This window comes from Chlamydotis macqueenii, chromosome 1 (genome assembly GCF_036417535.1).
Source record: "Chlamydotis macqueenii isolate bChlMac1 chromosome 1, bChlMac1.mat, whole genome shotgun sequence".
NCBI classification, from domain to species: Eukaryota; Metazoa; Chordata; class Aves; order Otidiformes; family Otididae; genus Chlamydotis; species Chlamydotis macqueenii.
Window position 1 is genome coordinate 185,380,062 of NC_141556.1, and position 20,509 is coordinate 185,400,570.

At 39.7% G+C, this 20,509-nt stretch overlaps 1 protein-coding gene across 2 annotated transcripts in view; it reads left to right on the forward strand.

The window, feature by feature from the left end:
* Positions 1 to 20,262, forward strand: part of ITM2B (integral membrane protein 2B) — a 28,662-nt gene extending 8,400 nt beyond the window's left edge. The window contains exons 2-6 of one of the 2 annotated variants that reach the window (XM_086771853.1): positions 9,828 to 9,956; positions 12,077 to 12,280; positions 14,317 to 14,427; positions 18,135 to 18,285; positions 19,547 to 20,262. In XM_086771853.1, the coding sequence (XP_086627979.1) occupies positions 9,828 to 9,956; positions 12,077 to 12,280; positions 14,317 to 14,427; positions 18,135 to 18,285; positions 19,547 to 19,635 (684 nt within the window). In that variant the 3' untranslated portion in view covers positions 19,636 to 20,262. Of the gene's footprint in view, positions 1 to 9,827; positions 9,957 to 12,073; positions 12,281 to 14,316; positions 14,428 to 18,134; positions 18,286 to 19,546 lie in introns of both variants that reach the window. The other variant, XM_086771852.1, reaches the window with a different exon arrangement.
* The last annotated feature ends 247 nt before the right edge of the window (positions 20,263 to 20,509 follow it).

Below are 20,509 nucleotides of genomic sequence, written 5' to 3' on the forward strand. Positions count from 1 at the left end.
GGTGGAATGACTCTGGAAAAGAGTATGTTGGGGAGATCATAACTGGGAAGGGCAGTGGTCTCTGGGGTGGATCTTACATGGTTGCTGAATCATGAAGATCTAGTTACTTAATTTAGAAGATACAGTCTGCATAGAAAACACTTGTGTTCACACATTTGAAAATCCAGTATCCTTTGCAGGGTGGGAGGCTGAACATGATTTTTCGAGGCCGCTGCACAGTGTGGTGAGTTGTCTTGCCGAAGGCTTGCAGTTTTGGTGTTGGTGAGGTGTTTCAACACCAGCCAGTGTCTGTGTTTCTCCAGGGTGTGATGCAGCCAGGTGCTGCGTACTGGAGTGTGTGCTCCACTTGAGGCTTTGAATAGTCTAATTGCAGTGAAGCCCTTTAGATTGTTAGAATAGTTTCTTCTAGAAAGAGGGCATAATTAAAAGCCTTTCAAGGTCAGCTGTTCTGTGCTGATACTCATAAGTGCTACAATTAAATGATACTCTGTATTTGCATGTAGAATGGCTTCCACACAGAGAGCTCTGCTTGCTGTACAGGTACTATGCATCGTAATTCACCAACACCTGTATTAGCAAGGTATGTTTTTTGAGGACAGGGCTGCTGTTCAGAGGGACCCCAGCAGACTACAGTAATGGGCGGACCAGAATCTCATGAGTTTCAGAAATAATAAATGCAAAGTCCTGTACCTGGAATCCACCTGGAATCACCCCTCCATCAGGACAGGCTGGGGACCACCTTGGCTGGGAAGCTGATCTGCTTGAGAAAAACCCAGAGCTCCTGGTGGACAGTCAGCTGGGCATGAGTCACTGGCATCGCTGAAGGCTGAGAGCTTTCTGATCCAAAAAAAAAAAAAAAGACATCAACAAACTTGTGCAAGTCTGGCAGGTGCCACTACGATGGTTGGGGGCTGGAGCACATACCCTGTGAGGAGTGGCCAAGGGAGTGGGGCTTGTTCAGCCTGAACGTGAAACTGCTGCGGAGGGACTTCACAGCAGCATCTCAGCACCTAGGGAGGTAACTGAAAAGACAGTGGCCATAAATTGAAAAAGGAGAGCTTCCAACTGGGTATAAGCAAAATATTTTTCAATCTGAGGAGAACTGAATGCTGAGCCCAGAGGTGCTTTGAAGTCACAGTCCTTGGAGGTTTTCAAACCTGGCTGGACAAGAGCCCTGAGGAACCTGGACAGGCTTCAGAGTCCACTCTCCTTTTGAGCAAGAGGCTGGAATAGAGACCTCCCAAGTGGTTTATGTGATGCTATATTCAACTTTCGAGAGAAACTGAGACACGCTGTTTGTAACTTGCTTGAGATGACATACCATCTGTGGCTGAACTGGGAATAGAGTTATTAAATTCTGAGGCTCAGTGGTGCATATGTGCATGCTAATGAGATCTCTTGGGTGAAAGAGCCATCACCGCTTGGGAAAATAGCCTTGAGAGAAATCTAGGTTAAATCCACATAGCGTTCCATCATGCTGATGTCTTGAGATTCAGACAGTCGTAGGAAAAAAGCAGAGAAATTTCAGACATAAGAAGCAAGCAGGATGAGGAAGAGACAGGAACTGGAACAGTCAAGGTCAAAAAGATAATTTAGTATTGATCCATTTTAAGTGGAATAGGAACCTTCTCGGTTCCTGTTTTCAAACATTGATCTAATTCAGGATAAAGCTGAGAGAAATATTGCATTTAAAGTTACAGATTTATTTAGTGTGGTTTTTGTAAGTATGATAGAACACAAGTCAATTGTAAGTCAAAGAATGCAGATGGGGGAAAGGGTTTATTTTGGCAACGTGTGAAAATGAAGCCTTTTTCAAAATTGGACAGTTTAATGAAATGCCGTGTTTGACATGCTGTAACCATAAAGGGTGTAGTGATTTTGTTTTCTGAAAGCAAAATGTGTTCTGAAAAATGTACCATATAACCTCTTACGTTTGGGGTTTCTTGTTTTTAAAAAATAAACATCCCTCAGGCACCTCTTGCCAGATACTTGTGCAAGCTTTCATCTGCCTGGCAAAATGTTGTACCAGAACACTTCTCTCTTCTTAAAATACTTCAGAAGAATAGATGTGGAACGCAGAACAAAATTCCGTTGTTCTAACTTATGAAGATGTGTTAGTAAATTCATCAACATTTACATATCATGTAAAAAAACCTGACTTTCACCACCTTTTTCACTAGCCCAGCTTATGAAAACTTTTCGTATTCAGTGCAGTGGCAGTTGCAAATCTCTGTGGCTGTCAGTGGCACAAGAACTTTTGAATTCAGCGTCCAGACATTTAAAGGCAACACATTTTCCAAGTGTCATAGGTTTTATTGAAGTTTTGTGTTGTGGGTGAGGTGGGGGGAGACAGCAGAAGAGTCATAAAGCCCCAAAGCAAAGGAAATAGATGTGTGGAGCTTTACTCAGCGGTCCTGGATTTTTTTTTTTTTTTTTTTTTAATGATTTGTTAATCTTTTCCCTGCATGGTGTTAGTGTTACTTAAAAACTGTAGATGTGCATCACAGAATGGTTGAAGTTGGAAGGGACCTTTGGAGATCATCTGGTCCAAGCAGGGCTACCTAAAGCCAGGTGCCCAGGACCATCTCTAGATGGCTTTTGAGTATCTCAGAGGATGGAGACTCCACAGCCTCCCTGGGCAACCTGTGCCAGTGCTCAGTCACCCTCACAGTAAAAAAGTATTTCCTGATGTTCAGACGGAATATGAGCTGGTATTAAGATCCTGTTGTGCTAACTGCTGTGCAGAAAAAGAAGGGAGGGCAGTCCTTGGCCCCTGTTTACAGTGAAAATGCGGGACAAGAGGCACAGGAGCGTTGGTTGGTGGGGCAGGCTAAAGGTACAGAGCACCTCTGTGGCCACAGCCCAGCTCCTCTTCCCCAGAGTGTAGCACGGTGGTGCAGTGAATGGTTTATCTTGTAGCAGTAATGAAGGGAGAGGAAACACAAATAAGGTACATCCAGTGCTCTGCATGTGGCAGAGACTGGAGAACTTGGCTTTGGGATGGGGAAATATACAGGGGGCAGAGACACAGGATAAGAAGGAAATTATAGGAAGACTTGAAACCATTGGGTTTGGTGGTGAGAGAAGGGAGCTGGAGGATCTTGGAACTGGACAGAGAGAAAAGGAACAATTTGGGGAAGGAGCACAGTTTGAAGAAAATACAGTAAAATATAGTGTGTGGTTAGTTACACAGTTGCTCTAGACAGCCTTGGATGAGGATATAGCCAAAAGCAGTGCATGTGAGTCACCTAAAGAAAGTCCTTGCCTAGTCTATAAAGACAGAAATTTCAGGCCGTTTAAATAAATGTGTTTGGTTTTGTTTTTTTTTTTCCTCCCACTTTCTACTCCACGTAAGACCAAAGCTAACAATAAAAATAACCACTCTTGTCAATACTGCTCCCAAATTTAATCAGAGCAGCAGACTAAATAGTTACAGGCTTCTTCCTTCTTTACCTGTCCTCTTTAATTGTTAGCTGCTATCAAGTTTTGTAATCTCTTGTCTCAGAAGTTGAAGGCAGTGTTTTGGTAAATCAGGATTACTCACAGCAGTTAAGAGTTGCAGGATTACTCTTCCAAGACAGCTTTTTTAATTGTCCCTCCATCACGTAGCTGTGGGTGAACTGCTGATTCACAGCCTTTACATTCACTTTACAGCTGTAATTTTCCTTGACTTCCTGCAGAGAAATGGAAGTCTTCATGTTCCACCATGTTTCGCTCTAGTTTTATTTCCTGCTCCCCTTTTCTTGATGGGTTTTCTCCTTTTATTTTGTTCTCCCTTCACCTCTGTCTTTCCTGATACATGCAACTTCCTTCCTATCCACCAGCACCGATTCCCTTTTTAAGATGATCTTGAGCTAACTGCTTATATTAATGTTTTCATTCTGTGATGGTTATCATGTTTGAACCATGAAGTGAGTCATTTGACAGACACTTGATTTTTTAAATAAAACACTCCCATTTGGTGAAAGGTAGCATTCAACTAATATAAAAATGACCTTGGACTTTGGAAATCTCTTGGCATGTATTTTCTTCTCACTGCTGGATTTCCTAGTGCTGTACAACAGATTTTGTATTTACAATATTATTTTATAGAACATATACAAATATTAGAAATACAGGAAGAGGTTAATAGTACCAAGTGCCTAATTAATTAATCTCCTCTGTTATCCAAGCTACGTGACTGCAGCAAAAAACATCAGAACTAAGGTCTGGTTTTCATGCTATTCCTCAGGCAGAGAGCCTCTGGCCAGATGGACAAGTCCCTGTCCATCTTGACAGAAGAAGAACTGGCAGTGCTGACACAGAGGCGTTGCAGTGTTCAGATATCAACTGCACATAAACAACTATAGCTTGTTTTCAGGCTTCATCGTCCGTGTAGAGAGAATACGTCACTCCTTGTGGTAAGCGAGAGATCTCTGAAGCATCTGTTGTATATAGTTTGTTTTTCCAACTACCAAGTTAAAAGATCATTGTACTTAAATTTTAAATTTAATTTCATTAGGAAGCATAAAATTACTGCTTGAGAGGCAGCTCAGTATGATGTCCTTCCAGATTCACAGCATCTGCCAAGTGAGGAGTCTTGCAAAAGCCTGCCTTAATTTCCCATCTGCAACAAGTAATAAATAGAATACCAGGCTTGGAGCAGTCTTCAGGCAGGAATACCATGGGAGGAATGCAGAGCTCTTTCTAAATTGAGTTCATTTTAAATTGACTGTCTTTTGGGAGGATTTTCTACAGATGTCAGATTTACAAGTCAGAGCAGGCGAGCCTGACCAACAGAATTCAGTTTATGCAGCCGTTGGTCAATATTTTATTTTAGGACTTTTTAGCCTCCCTCATTAAAAAAACACTTTTAGGGAGTCATCATTAACTTCCCTTCTCCACATTCCACTAATTAAAGCGGCAGTTGGTCAATATTTGCCTTTAGGAAGCTCAGTCTGCCTCACTGCATTCTGTCCATCCGTGTGAGCTAACTGGCACACAAAGGACCTCGGAAGAAAACTGTTCTGAACAGCTTCCAGCCAGTTCTGCCCACACTAATTGTAAGCTTGGGGGGGGTGGGGGGCGGCGGGGAAATTTGTGTATTAGATGTTATTCTCAGATGCATAATTACGGATGGTTTGTGTATTATGCTGCAGACATTTTTAGTAATATTTGTAATACTCAGTAATACTCTGCATCTGCTTTTTCTGTGGATCAAAGACTGCGTGTTGGTTCTGAAAGACATTTCCCCCTCTCAAAATTATTGCTATTGTATCTGTTTTTGAATTTGGGCCATTATCTTTTGCATAGGTGCACATCGTTCATGCAATATTCTGGGCTCTCTACAGCATATCCATTGTATCTGGTTTAGGTGGGTTCTTACTAATTGATCCAAATGAATTTTTCTTTTACTCATATAATTGATGTGTCCTTAATTTCTGCAAAGGAACACGGTCTGATAATCTTCTCACCCATTTTAATATGAACTAGACATATGCCATGTAAGTTTTTAGACTGCTTTACTTTCATAATGTTAAAGCAATTATATTCCACTATGTACAAAAAGCCACAAGGGAAAAATCTAAGTAATTACCAAGTCTAATTAAACACATTTGTGCCTCAGTATTGAAGTTTCTTAGAAAAATTTTGTGATGTTACCCCAAATATGAATTTGATGGTTCTGAAATTCATCATTTATTTAAAGAAAACAAAAGTAGCACTAAAATTGAACTGAAAAGAGCAAGAGAATATAGGGCCAGTAGCCATTAATAATTGCTAATGTATGCAGATTTAGAGGTCATTAATTTTTTTTTTCTTTCTGTCCACTCAAGAACATTGTTTTAAGTATGTTCTTGTGAGGATCTCTCTTTCTGTAATTGAGAGGTGGTTTGGTAAATAGTTTGTGGTATCATTTGTCTATCTCTAAAGTATTTCATTGTTCCAGTAACAAGACAGAGTGCAGCTTTATATTAGCTGCTGTGGTCACTGATGAAGGGATCTTTAGTGAAAACTGCAGTCATCTTGTAACTTCTTTGTGAGAAGAAGACAGATTTGAATCTTGCCAATCTCAGATAATAAAGAATTTAATACTTCTCATTTTCTATCTACAGGAAAATTGTTCCTGCAGAGCTTGAAGCTATTCAGGTTGGGAAGTTCCGAACCATTTAATTTTGACGCTGTAGGATTTAGTGTACAAGTGGCAGAGAGGTGCTTCTGTTTCATGTCTTGTCCATGGGAAATACGCTAATCAAATGTTTTCCAATTAGAACAATCAGCTCATCAAGGGAAACAAGCCAGGATTGGGCTTGCATCCAGTTCCTCCTGAGGCATTTTGCATCAGAGGAGGTTAGTTCTGTGGCATCATCATAAGGTTGAGGATTCACCAGGGAGTTGGAAGTAATGGAGCAGGGATGAAGCAGAAGAAAGGAAGGAAAAGCTCCATAACAGCAATGATTAATTATTGCTGCTCGTAAAATAGAGCAGCACATTTTTAGAGGTCAATCTTCACCTCAAGTATACGCTGCATGCTTTTGTCAGATACCTCTGGCAGCGGAAAGCTGACCTAGAGAAAAACTAGTCAGTGAGGCTGCAATCTCATATTGCGCTCTGGCTTCAGAAGCTGGTGCTGCTATCTGGGAACAAAGTGCAGTCGTAACTATGTGGGGAGAGGTGCTAATTCAGCACTGTCCCTCTTAGCGGGGATCTGCTTTCACTTAATGTTTTTCTTTCAGAACATGAGTCACCTGGAAGGAGGGTGAGCATCTGTCACACTTTCTTCTCTTGCTGTGTGGAGGGTCAGATTTATACAGCGAGAGATGAAGTGTTCTTTTGGGTCAGTTCAGCCCAGACTAAGCTGTCATGGCAACAATACAAAAGCTTAGCCAGCTTAGCCACGGGACAGCTAATAATATGAGTATAATTTAGCTTCAGTAGGTTATTTATAATATTTTAATTTAAGATGGTTTTACACTGTTTGATGGTGTACTTGGTTTTCAGATTCAGAAGAGAAAATAAATTCTTTATTCTCTCTCCTTCAACAGCATAAAATGTTTTCAGTGTTACCTAATGCTTGTGGTTCCTCTGTACTGAGATGCAGTACTTTCATGCACTGTCCTAAGCAAGAGCTCTAAATTTGATGTGCTGTTTTCAGTAGGCTGTGGACAAATCAATGCAATAGGCAACTACAAATACAAAATATGGTGATGTGCCATTATTAGGGTTGCCTTCAGAAATAATAATGATAAAATTTAGCTGCTGTTAGAGGATTAGAGAGTTACATTAAGCCTGTTGTTTACATCTGTCATCTCATATATCCAAGCAAAATTATTTAGGATGGAATACTGATAATCTTGTCCTTCAGGTTCTTCCTAGTATGGCAAAAGTGTAAAAGTTACTTTCCTTTTTTCTGGTTATTTTTGTGACCTATGCAAAATTAATTTGACATTAATCCCCATGTCCAGGTAGATGTTTATGCTGTATATGCCTTCTGCACCATTTCCCAGATGCATATGTTGTCAGTCTTTCTGAACGTACAAAATGATGGACAAATGGAAGAGGCAGTTATTCCACTAATGGATAATTCTGCTTGAAGTTAAAAAAAGGGGGAGAATAAAAGCAGCACTGGGAAAGAATAAAGATACTCTTTATATTCTTCATTAGGGAGCATTTTGGCATTGTATCCTACAGCCAGTTTGCTATCCGTTTTTCAGACATAAACTTAGAACAATTTAAATTAGAGTTATTTTTAAAAGTTTCAATTGGGTGTCCTTTATGTTTTGAAATATCTAGGGAAATAGTTACCTAATGATAGAGGGCAACATAAAAATAAAAATCCTTGTTTTACCTGGTTTAGATTTATAATTGAGATGATTTGTAGAAGAATCCACAGTGAATCTTAACCTGACCTGAAAGTTAATTAGATTACCATGGGTATTATGTCCTATTCTCAGTCTTTGCAAACAGCCAGGTTAAAAACCATGAAGCCAGTAATCCTGTAATTCTTTACACTGAATTTCTTAAATAATTACTAATGTAAAAAGTTTTAATAGTTGCTACTTGTCTTTTCATTCTGCTTTTTCAGTTCATGGCAACTGTTTTCTAGCCACTCTTGTTTTGCTTTGCAATGTATCCCAGAAATGTTGGTTCGAAGGAGCCTCTGGAAGTCATCTAGTCCAACCTCCGTTTAGAAACAGGATGGTTGCCAAAGCAAGATCAGTCATGGCTTTGTCTAGTTGAGTCTTGAAAACCTCCAAAGATGGAGATTTCACAATCTGATTTATTGCAGTACTTTGCGAGGAGGTAACGTAAAACAAAATCTGTGAAATACCTTCAGAGTTTGACTCTGAATATTTCAGAATCAGATTTTGGCAGCCGCTTCCTGGCAAAGAAGCTGCATTGCCACTTCTTTGTGAAAGATAATTGCTATGTACTGTAAAGGTGGGTTTCACATCACCTAATTTTAGCTACATATGAATTAGGTACCCAGTTTGTTAACCAAGGAATCTCCCTCTATAATCAGTGTAAAGAAGTCTCTCCAAAAGACGACTACTCCCTCTCAGGGATGATTGTGATGAGTCATTCTCAGGAAGCGCCTCTTTTTCCCCCACCATTTACAGGGAGGGTCCCCTTTCCATTTGGTATCAGACTTGCTTAGATGGCTTTGGCTGGATGAGGGGAATTCCTTTCCTACTGGAGCAAGACAGTGTGGGGACTACATCCACAACTTTGTTCAAATGGGAAATCATCTTAGTTAGCAAATACTGCAAAAAAACCATGAGGCAGAAGATAAACTGAGAACCATAGCTATCAGTGCCTTCTCAAGTGCTTCCCTTATGCTTGTCTTTGATTTTCTGGTTTGAGACTTTTTGCTTATTTGGTCGTAATTCTTTTGCCTTAGTCATCATGCTACCCTATTGGGGTTTTTTTTTGTTGCAAAGACATAATGAATTGCTTTGTATTTATTTGAATTCTGGTATTTTCCCATTATTATCATGGCTTGGAAGAGGGTGAGTCAAAGATGGGGTTTTGTTTGTTTTTTTTATTTTTTTTTTGTATGAGAGTTATGCAAACACTCGAGAGAGGAAAGAGCATTGTAATGTGACTGATAGAGAGGAAAGGTTTTGCAAGCAGCAGTTTATTGCTGAGGATGCCTGTAGGGACTGCATGGTTATGCAAACTAGTGCCCCAGAGGGGAAACATCCCGTCACTCCTTTAGCATAACATGCACAGCAGATAGATTGAGGCACGGCCAACGCTGTCTTAGAGCAGAAAACTTCCTTAACTGCAACTTTTTTTCATTCCCGCTCTTATTGTTCTGCCAGCAAAGAGGCAGTAAAGTCTCTTTCTTCCTGATAGAACAACATAGGAAAGGATATATTTTGCTCTCCTTAGTACTTTTGATCTTTTGTCGGTTCTTCAGGTTCACTTAAATTGCGTATACCAAGATAAAAAAGAATCTGACCTTTCTGAATTGACTTCCTTGCTCTGCTATTGTTGGCATGGAGGTTGCCTGAGAACGGATATTTTTCTGTCTGCAATCTGTGAAGTGGCTTACTGTGTGTTATTAGGTATCTCGGGAGTTTTTGTTATGTTTTTCTCTTCCTTAAGTCTGCTGATTTGGTCAGTGATGATGACATTAAAGGTAACTGTTAGTATAAAGTGTTCCTAATCCTCAACTTAAATTATCTGTTTTAAACTTTGTTAAATAAAATAAGTTTTCAAACAATTGTGATAAAGAACATATAGCCTTTTCTGATGGATGCAATGTTTGTACTTGCTGGGCCTGACGTACCTGCTGTCATGTGTCTTGGGAACAGTGTGTTGAGGCTCTCTCTGATGCACTGCAGGACCCTGAGGATGCCGTGCCTGTTGGGCAGAGGAGGGCCTGGTGCTGGTGCATGTGCTTCGGATTGGCCTTTATGCTGGCTGGTGTGATCCTGGGTGGTGCCTATCTGTACAAATATTTTGCATTCCAGGTAAGTCGAATACATTTTGTTATGGGAGGGTTGCATTTTTCTCTGTTAGGCTTTATGTTTAGAAGAGGGAAGAGGAGCAGCAGACTAAACCAAATAGCCTTGCTGCTCGCATTTTTATCTTTCTCAAACTTCAGCTTTTCTAAGGGTAAAGCGTTTGACCTGCTCTGAAGTTACCTGTTGGGAGAGGAGGGCAGGAGCAAAGCTGGCAAATAAAAGACAGCAACACTTTTTGAAAACCTTACTTTGTGGAGAAAGGATTCTATCGAAATAGGACTTGGGTTTAGGAACCCCAGTGGTGCCCCAGATTTTCACCTGCTCTCATGTTCCGAAGTCCTGAATAGTGGAGGTAGATTAACCCCTTGCAAGCCTCCTTGTTTGACTCCAGATTTCCTAGAGCGTGTGGTACTGCTAATGCCCAGGGAAGGGACTGCTTCTCAGAGCAGTGCAGTGACTCTCCTCCTTCCTAGCCTCCACAGAGATAAGAAAACCAGACCCTGCAGGGGACTTGAGAGAAGCACAGTCAACCTGGTTAAACATGCTCTGTCAAGCCTAATCCGCGCTGACAAGATTAGACCTCTAACAAAATGTATTTTCGGTCTTTAACAAATGGCACCACTGCAAGAGGAGCCTTCTGAAGGCAGTGGTGCCAGGGAAGTGGAGCATTTACCTGAAACATGGGAGAACCAAGTTAAATGTTGTTTGTCTTCCTCAGGGGAAATTGTCACTGGGTGGTGGTGGATATTGCCCAAGTGGTGTGAGCACACGCTCTCTCCTTTAGAAACTGCCGGTGTTGCAAGATTCACAAGGTCAGAAAGGGAGAGTGTAAGCAAAATATGAATCCCTCTAGCCCACTGGTTAGTGCATATAATTATAAGGCAGAAATTCAGTGTTCTTGTCCCTGCTACCAGGATTATTTTTTTAAACCATTTTAGTAGCTGCTAGTGTAGAAGGCAAAGTAATTAAACATGAGAAATTCTAGCTGAATTTGCAATTTACAGTCTCTTTGGCTATCACGTTAAGCTATTTTACAGGGGAGTGGTAGTGTCGCAAACAGGGCTTAAACAACATAGCGTATCTTGGTGGATTAACAGGCTGAAGACCTGCTGTATTACTAATGCGCGTTTCATCCCTGCTTAGCACCGCAGCGCTCCACCTTTCACATGCCAGCTAGCTGAAACGGAAAGTGCCATTTAATTCAGCCCTGTGGTGCTTGTTAATGTGTCAGACCTGTGCTGAAGGAGATATCCAGGAATTGAGTTAACATAGCACTGAAGAGATGTTTTCAAAGTATAACTTTAAATTGATGGCATGTGCATATGCATAAGTTGTGTGTTTCTAAAACTGTCTGGCCTATGAATTTGGTATATGACTTCCTCAGACTCAGAACTGTATTTTACACTTCGCTTAGGTAACCTGCCGTATGTATTGTGACAGAAAGATACAAACTGGTTGTTTTAATTTATTTTTATTACCTTTTTGTCTTTTAAAACTGTTCACAACAAAAAATAATTTATAATTTATAATAATGTATAATTTTAGAAACTGACTTCCAAAACTTCTGAAGCCTTGCAAAACTGTGCAACTTCACAGAATAATTGAGGTTGGAAGAAAACTCCTGAAGTCGTTTGATCCAACCCCCTGCTGCAAGCAGGACCAAATTCAGAGTTACACTTGCATTTCAGAAGTGATTTTTGATTACCAGTTTCAATGTCTTAAAATGTAATTATTGACTGCAGTTAAATCATAACATAATAAAAATAATAATATGCATACATATAGGCATAGGAACTTCATTGTCCTTCTGAAAACAAGATGCAATGTGCCACAGATAATGGATGCAAAATAGAAGACTAGATTTTAAGAACCTGCTTCTGGGATCCTGTTTCCCTTGAATTCAAGGGAAGGACTCCCTCTGGGTTCAGTACAATCAAGGTTTTACCCATGGTCTTGTTGCAGAGAGCAACTGGCTCCTACTTTGATGTATGAATCAAATTAAAGGGAAAACATTTCCTCTAGTCTGACAAGTTTTTCTTCTCCACAGTCCTTTGAGAATATTAGTTTTAAACTTCTAACAAGGCTACTGCTGTCTTTGTTGCTGAGTTGTTCACTATTTTTAGCAGGGTGGCGTGTATTTCTGTGGAATAAAGTACATTGAAGATGGCTTAAGTTTACCTGAGCCTGGGGCAGAGGCTCAGAGTGCTCGCTACCACACAATTGAGCAAAATATTCAGATCTTGGAGGAGGAAGATGTTGAGTTTATCAGTGTGCCAGTCCCTGAGTTTGCTGACAGTGATCCTGCTGATATCGTCCATGACTTCCACCGGGTAAGAAATATTTCTGAAGAAGTTGAAAGCATTTAAAACTTGAAAAACGTTCCCCTTCCATCATCCTGATAAATGTACTCCCTAATTATTGTGGTAGAGGAAAGCAGAGGGTGGAGGAGGCAGCAGAAACATTTTGATCAGCAGTAGGCTGCAAGCAATTATTAACCGGGCATACAAAGTACAGCGTTATACAACCATGAGGTAGTTTGTAAACCACCATTTGCAAATATGGTTCTGTTTTTAGAAAGGAAAAAATCTTAGAGCTATTTCCTTTCCTTAGTATGAGGAAGTAAAGAGAATAAAGTTCTTGCTGTGCTGAGTCCCCCAAGCCAGAATTTGACCCAACTGCTGTGGTGCTGAGGGAAGTTTAGAAAGGGCTGTCATAGCTTTGACCTCAACTTGCAGGAGCTGATGGTGTCTGATGTCTCTAGGTATGTTCAGGCACCCCAGAGATTGCTCTCATAGCACAGCTCAAAAACTCCAAAGCAGCAGCAGAAAGGGAAGGAAGCAGCCAGCTGACTGACCATGGGAAGAGAGCTCATTTTCCGAATGCCGTAGGAAGCCTAGCAGAAGCTAAATTTTCCTTGTGCACCACAGGCTACTGTGATTCCTAAAGGCACTGAATCAGGGAATGGAAACACTTTAGCTGTTTCTTCCTTTTTGGTAGAAAAAACTTTTATAGGAATCGTGGTAATAAATTTTTAGTAAGGCAGCTGACAGGCCTACAGCTCTTTGTATTAATGACAGCTGTAAAACAATTAGAAGCCCTTCTTTGCTGTATCAGCCTGATGGGATCTGTCTGATAGCAATGAAATGTTCTACAGCTGGTTTTCAGGAAGCTAAATTTCTGTGAATATTTGAATACTTCACTGATCAACCTTTTAAAGCAAGGCTGAAAAAGAAAAATAGGGAAGCATCCTATTTTTTTTACGCAAGCTTCAGAGTTTAAAGTTTTCCAGGCAAAATGAGTGCTATCTATCAAAAATTCACAACCAGATTTGGAGGAAAACATTACTTGCTTGAGCTATGTCATTTAAAAATATTCCTGAATATATTTAGGGAGCTTCTGTTAAGAGTTAGAGCAAAGCCTCTAAAGACAGAAAAGCAGAAGAAAAAAAGCAGCAGTATGTAAGAAGTTAATAGGAACAATATAATATTACAAATTTACTTTTTGCTTTAATTGGTTAAAGGCTTTGCTCTAAAGGTCAGTGGAAGGATCATTTGCCATAGGCACAGCACTTACTCTCATGTAATGAGATTAGTTGTGCTGATGGTTGCTGTCCTGGTGCTATTTTGACTGTTGGGCTCTTGGTGCTCAGTATTTTATATATGTCCACAGCCTTAGAGCTTTCAGCAGCTTGAGATAATGTCGTCTTTAGCAAGAACAGATGCAGTAAAACACAGCTCAGTGAACAGAGCCATAGGATTCATCAGGATAATTCCCTGGGCTTTTATATCTCTTTTCTTACCAAATAATGGCAAATATTGCAGTTCAGGTACTATAAAGAGAATAATTCAGCTATGACTAATCATGAATAATTCAAGTCAGTAGTATTTTTTAAAATAAAAATATTATTGTCACATTATCTGTAACAGTATTTTTTTTCCTTCTATATTTTGTTCTTACCAGCAGCATTTCCCCTTTACACTGTAACAAAATACAAAAGCGTGGAGATTAGAGCAAGGTTTTTATCCTATTGTTTCAAAATGCAGGTGCTAGGAATCAGTGAATACTGTACTTGCTTCCCTAGCAGCTCAGATACACCTTTGTAATTTCATTACTGTAGTGCATTTGAGCTAATTATTGCCTGCTGCCTTGCACAATCCCTGTCATAGATTTAAACTGTCATCAAGACTGCCTTTTATTTCTGCGTTTGCTTACCCTCACATTGGAGTTTGTTGGACAGACTTTATAGTGAACAAAACAATAATTTGAAGAACAGCACAGGGCAATAGCAGTTTTGCAAAGTCTGTGTGTGAATTTTCTGATGTTCTCATTATTTTGATTTTGATTAAAATAAATATTTCCTCAACAGAGACTCACTGCCTATCTTGACCTTAGCCTGGATAAGTGCTATGTGATTCCTCTGAACACGTCAGTTGTTATGCCACCAAAAAATTTCCTGGAGCTGCTCATCAACATCAAGGTACAGTTAAATTGTAACTAATTTTTTCTTAAGACAGAGAGCAAGGAGAATTCCCCCCCACCCCCTCGAACTCTGGCATTCATATAAGGTGCATGTGTTAGAACTTCGCAAAGAGAGAAGAAAAAGTCAAAAACCTTCTTAGTTAATTAACTACAGTCATGAAGGAATTATTAATTCAGAGGAAGACAAACAAACCTGATTTCATTCTTAGATGCTACAGATTTGACTGACAAAACGTGTAGATGTGGTGTACCTGGACTCTTTGATAGTAGTCTGTGTGGATTTTAATTTATAATCCACTGTGACTAAAGTTCCCATAAGGCATTCATGCGCTGGACTAAGACTGGTTAGCTGAGAGGCTTAAAGCAGATAGACTGAGAAATCCTTTTAACGTGGGCATTATTTAAAGCATAGGTCCCTAGGGTTGGTGCCCTCGTTGAACTGATCCAGTGGCTTGAGAGTGATGTACATGAGGTGTGTTGGATCTGCTGTGTGTGCTCAGGGAAATTAGATGTGGCACTATGTGTGATTGACTAGCACTGGATGCGAGTTCAAGGCTGCTTCCAGCAGCCTTAAGACGGATCTTCCAGTTTCCAGGGAGGTTTTGTAGGAGTGATCAGGATTTGGACTGTGTGATTAGCAAAGCCCATTTAAGCAAGAGGGGTTTTTATATAGCCAGATTCCTGGTTCTGCAAGCACCAGACTGTCAGAACAAGATTCATTGTCCTTAAAAACAAGGACTGTGGAAAGGACTGAGATATCACAATCGCTGAACAACTCAACATGAGTTTTCAGTATCGTGTTGTGGCAACTCCTAATCGCTTCCCAGCAGGGTTTGATAATTGAATGCTACTGCCGGGCCTGTGGTGCTGGTGCTGGTGCTGGCTGGCTTGTCACCACCATGGGGACACACTGTTCTGTTAGTAGTAGTAACTGAATGAAACGTGATGGCCTGTGAAATTGAGGAGGCCAAAGTACATAATCTAATGGGGTATGAATCAGCTTTCTCTTTTTTTTTGTTTTTGAGCTCTTACATAGGTATGCTTTTAATGCAGATTCAAATAGTATTTACCCTGGTTTTCAGACTGCTTATTTCTTTACAGAGCAGCAAATCTCTCAGAGCGGGGATGAAAGCTGATAAGCTAACTTGTGTGTAAAATTTGGGGAGGGTGTTTTAAATTTTTGTTTCAGTGGACCTTTGTAACTTTAGAAATGTTAATATCATCTTTGGGTTTGCATCTTTCAAACAAGGCTTTGGGGTTAGGACTCCAGGGAGCATTTCAGCCATTTCTGAGTGGTTTGTGTATATAAATAAATTTCATGTGAAAAATGACTTCACAAGTAAGTCCTCTGCTGCTTTTTTGCTGTCTGTTTCGAGACTGGCTATTTAACTACACTTTCATTTCCTGTACGTAAGGATGAGATGGTGTCTGTAAAACTCAGTGACCTCATATTTTTTTACTTTGTGTATGCTGTTTTGTTTCCATTTCTAGTTCACATAAATTCCACTATTAAAATCTGTTAATTCCCTAGATTGTCATTGATTCTCAATCAAATACGCTTGGTTTACAACTAAGAAGATAACCAGACATCATGCATTTAATTGAAAATCTGTGCAAAAGCAAATTGTTTTGATCATTGTCCCCAACAGTGACTGCCCTAATTTTATGAGACATCTGTTTAATTCTCATTGTATTAACAAAAAGCTGTGGGCATTTGATGTCTCAGAAAATCAGGCTGAATGTTTTGTAACTGAAATTTGTGAAACCATTCTGCAGATGTACAAAGTGAGTAAATTTCTCTTCACTGTCCTGCAGTCACACTGGTTGCACAAGGAAAAAAATTAGGAAATTAAAGTGCTCAGTTAATTAAAATGAGCTCTGAATACATGCAGAGGGCATTTTATGAAAATAGAGGTGGTCTAGGCTGTTTTGTTTTTTTTAAGAAAAGCCATCATTTTAGCTTAAAGAACCACATTTCTATATATTGATACAGTTTACTTGCATATGCAGACAGTGAAAGGCCTCCTTTCCTTGAGAAGCAAGGCCAAAACTCAGGTATATTTGTTCATCTACCTTGTTCCCGTTGTTGAGACAACTGGCCAGTTTTAACTGTGTGCAACGCATAGGACCTCGCAGAGATAATGACATTTGTGGCTGTGCTGGGTCTCAGTGCTGGGTTATTGCTCCTGCAGCAGCTTAGCAGAGTAGATTCCTGCACTGAGCTCTCCCTCCTCCTGCGCCCCCCAGGAGGGCTGAGAAGGCCAAGTTTGAGGGAGATCCAGGAGATCCTGGGAGGTTCTGTGGTTTGGAGGGCATGGGCCCAGGAGTGTCCTTGCAGGCTGCCCCAAGTCCTCAGCACCGCTGCCCACTCTGCTGGTGCCCTGCGCTGCTGCTTTGTTCTGGGGCTCCCTCGGGGCGCTCTCCTGAAAATCAAGAGACCAGGGGTTAAGATACAGTAATTTACAGTGATTTAATTACCAAATAATGAGTGGGATAATTCGTTAGTGTGAAGTTTTCTAAGCTCTTATTTAAAAAAAAAATGCTGTTGTTTTCCTCATAGTGTGTGCTGAAGAAAATTTTTGTAATTTAAAGTTAATTTAATCCAGTTCTTTCTTTCTTTGCTAAAAAGAATAGCATTTAATCCGCTTTTTCTCAACATGTCACTTGGACTGAAAAGACAGTCTTGTTTTGCAATGGAAATTTCAAGTTGTTTATTGTCAATAAAAAACATTGTTATCTTTTGCCACAGAAGCTGAATTTGTTTCCATAATAAATGATCATTTTATTTTTAGAAGCAAGCAACACCTTCTTTACTGCCGTAAATAAGAATCACACGAACAGGATTTCTTAAATGAAGTAATATTTAAAAAAAAGCTGATGATTATTTACCAGTGGCAGTATTAGGAAATCGGCTGACAGCGAAGTATGTGCATCTTCAGTTGTGTACAGTGAGGTGTGCACACAGCCAGATTCCTGTGTCATTTCCACTGTGGCAAAGTAACACTGAAGGAAGTAGAAAAGGCTTGGGAAGCCTTTACGGGTTGTCCCAGCTCTTCTCTTTAAGTGTATTTCCTCAAAACACCTAATATGCTACCATGGCTTTCTAATACTTTTCCATTTAAACAATTGTGGGAGTTGCCATTATAACTTAACGAGGCTAGACGCTCTCGTCTTGCATTTGGCTTGAGTTGTGACCTACGCTATGAATATGTTCAAGGCTTCCCAAACCCTCTGGACTGCAGCTGGAGTATACCACAGCCGGTGTGCTTCATCAGCAAGAGTATGTAGAGCATGCTGCGTGTAGAGCGTGCTTCTGCCAGCTCCTGTGTGGGAGTGGCTCCCACTGAGGTCCGTTGGGCTGTTGTTAATTAAGTGAAAACTTTGCAGGACTGATCCGTGACAGTGGGTGCTCCTGGAAGGAAACGTTTCTTCTCTGCTGAAAACTGACGTCTGTAGCAGGACGTATGCATCAGTGGAAGTTTTGTGACCTTTTTGAATATAATTGTTATGTATTTCTGTAGTGCAGTGCAGTCATGTTTGCACATTTAGAATAAAATTCAGTGAGTAATACATATTTTGAAATAATTCAAAGAACATGTCACAGCCGTGTTAAAGAAACAGTGCAAAGTGTTTCTTGCGTACTTACACCGTGAAAGAGATGGCTTTTGACATTTTTGACATTTTTGTTGTATTTTTGTTCAACAGGCTGGAACATATTTGCCTCAGTCATATTTGATTCATGAGCAGATGATTGTTACTGATCGCATTGAAAATGTGGATCAGCTGGGATTCTTTATTTACCGCCTCTGCCGTGGCAAGGAAACCTATAAACTACAACGCAAAGAAGCCATGAAAGGTAAATGTTCCTCCTGTGAGCTTTTGTGTTGGCAGAAAGTTCAGTGCCACTTGAGTTCAATAAATAGGCTTGATTGTGTTGAAAGGAATGACTTTTATTAACGCAAGGGTTACTTATTGCAGTAAGCGGCTCTGTGGGCTTAAGTACATCTGATGTTTTCTGTGTAGGTATGGAAATAAGTTGTTTGATTGTGCAGTAGTGCTCAAGGCCCCAGTGGGCTAGGAGCTGCTGAAATGTGTGTGTATGCATGGGTACCTTCTCTGTGCTTCAGGCTTTCATTGATGCTTTTCTTTAATCTTGGTTCTTCACCCACTCTCCCCCAACCCAAAACAAAAAAACCCCCTTAAATATATGAGAAGCCATAGCCTTGTAGTCCAAGTACAGAATTGCAGGTTCTTCTTGTCATTAAAGCCATCTGTAAATTACTCCACATCTTCCTGTTTGTATCAGTGAAATTAAGAGTTGTCTTCACAGCAGAACTGTAGTGCTTGGTACTCCTTAATGGAAAATGTTTGAAAAACATAATTTGGAAGAGTCTTCACAAGCTATTAAGCACTACCTTAAAAATTTCACTCAGATTTTACTCAGACTTGCTTTTTTTTTTTTTTATGTTAAACTCTATGTGATGTGCAAGTGCACACTGAAGCAGTTTAATTGCTTTAGTCGTATTGTTGGACCTGGCTGCTTGGGTAAACAAGGAAAAGAAATAACATTTTACAAAAATAATTTAGAACAATGTTTAAAAATGAAAAGGTCTTAATAGCAAAATCCATTTCAAAATTCAGTATGTTGATCCTGTGGTAATAAATTACAAGCATAGGCTGGCAGTGAGCATTAGTTTGACTAAAATTTGGTTAAATTATTTCTCTGATTCCCAGATATTGTTGTTTAAACACTACTAATCCACTCTTTTTTGCCGATAGCAGTTTATTCCTTTGTTGTTCCCTCTCTGATGTCCCCACAACCATTTTTACAAATGCACAGAGAGGGAGTTTGGGAACTGATCTGGGTTCAAACTAGCCAGTGGGAGGTTTTGGCAGGTTGGTTTTGACTAAACCAGTACTGCGATTTGGTTCACCACACCTTCAGGATCATTGCCTGCTTATAGATTGTCAGCATATGAATGTGTGCCTGCGTGGGTCTCCTCTGAGAGGGGGCTTCTGGTGACATCTTATTATAATAAATGTAAAACTATTAAGTCTCTGATGCACCTCATCCCCTCTTCTGTTTACCCTCCTTTCTTCTGCGCTAATACAAACAGGAATTCAGAAACGTGAAGCCGTCAATTGCCGAAAGATTCGACACTTCGAGAACAGGTTTGCTATGGAAACACTCATCTGTGAACAGTAATGAGGAATATTACTGTTACAGGAGACTTAAAAACTACAGTATGACCCCACCCTTTGTATTGTGTGCAGTGATTATTTTTTAAAATCTTCTTTTATGTAAGTAGTGGACAGGGCTTTATTGCTGAACACCTTCCATACTTCTCATCTCATGATACATGTAAAATCAATACATTTTAGTTTTTTCCTTATTTTCTGATGTGGTGTTCTTATATTTGAATAGCAATTGTATAAAGACTTAGTTGCTAGTGCATTTCATGTGATGAATCCTGAATACTAGGAAGAAGAGAAGGTCTTTGAAATATCCACCAGTTTTTAATTAAGTAAAATTGAAAAGAATTATTAATGTACAAAGGGACTGCAAGAGCTACTTCTAACTGTAATATTACCTGCTATATAGTTTGTTACAGCATATAGACAAACCTGTATTTGACTCTCCCTAACAAAGTGCAATTTGTTTTGTTTTTAAAATATTGTCATATTTACCTTTTTAGATTGATTTCTGACTTGATGTTTTAAAATGGCAAGTGTTTGCTGTAACAATCTCTTTTAGAAAATTAAGAAGTAACTTATGTTACTAACTTGTATATAATCCATGTATGTGCAATGGAAAATAAATCTTATAAACCTGTTTGTCTAAAAGTCTTGTGTTTTCTTTTGCTATTACTGGGGGGGGGTGATTTACAGTTAAATTTAAAGTTAAAATTAATGCTTTTTACCTGCAGAGCTATTTTTTAAAGTAAGAGGATAAAACAGAATAGGTGATGGCTGAGAAATGAAATATGAACAAAGAAGCATGTTTTTCTGTTCTTTTTTTTCATTTAAAGGCAATATTGTGCTGCTTGCTTAAACTCTGGGTTGGTATTTCCACAATGCAT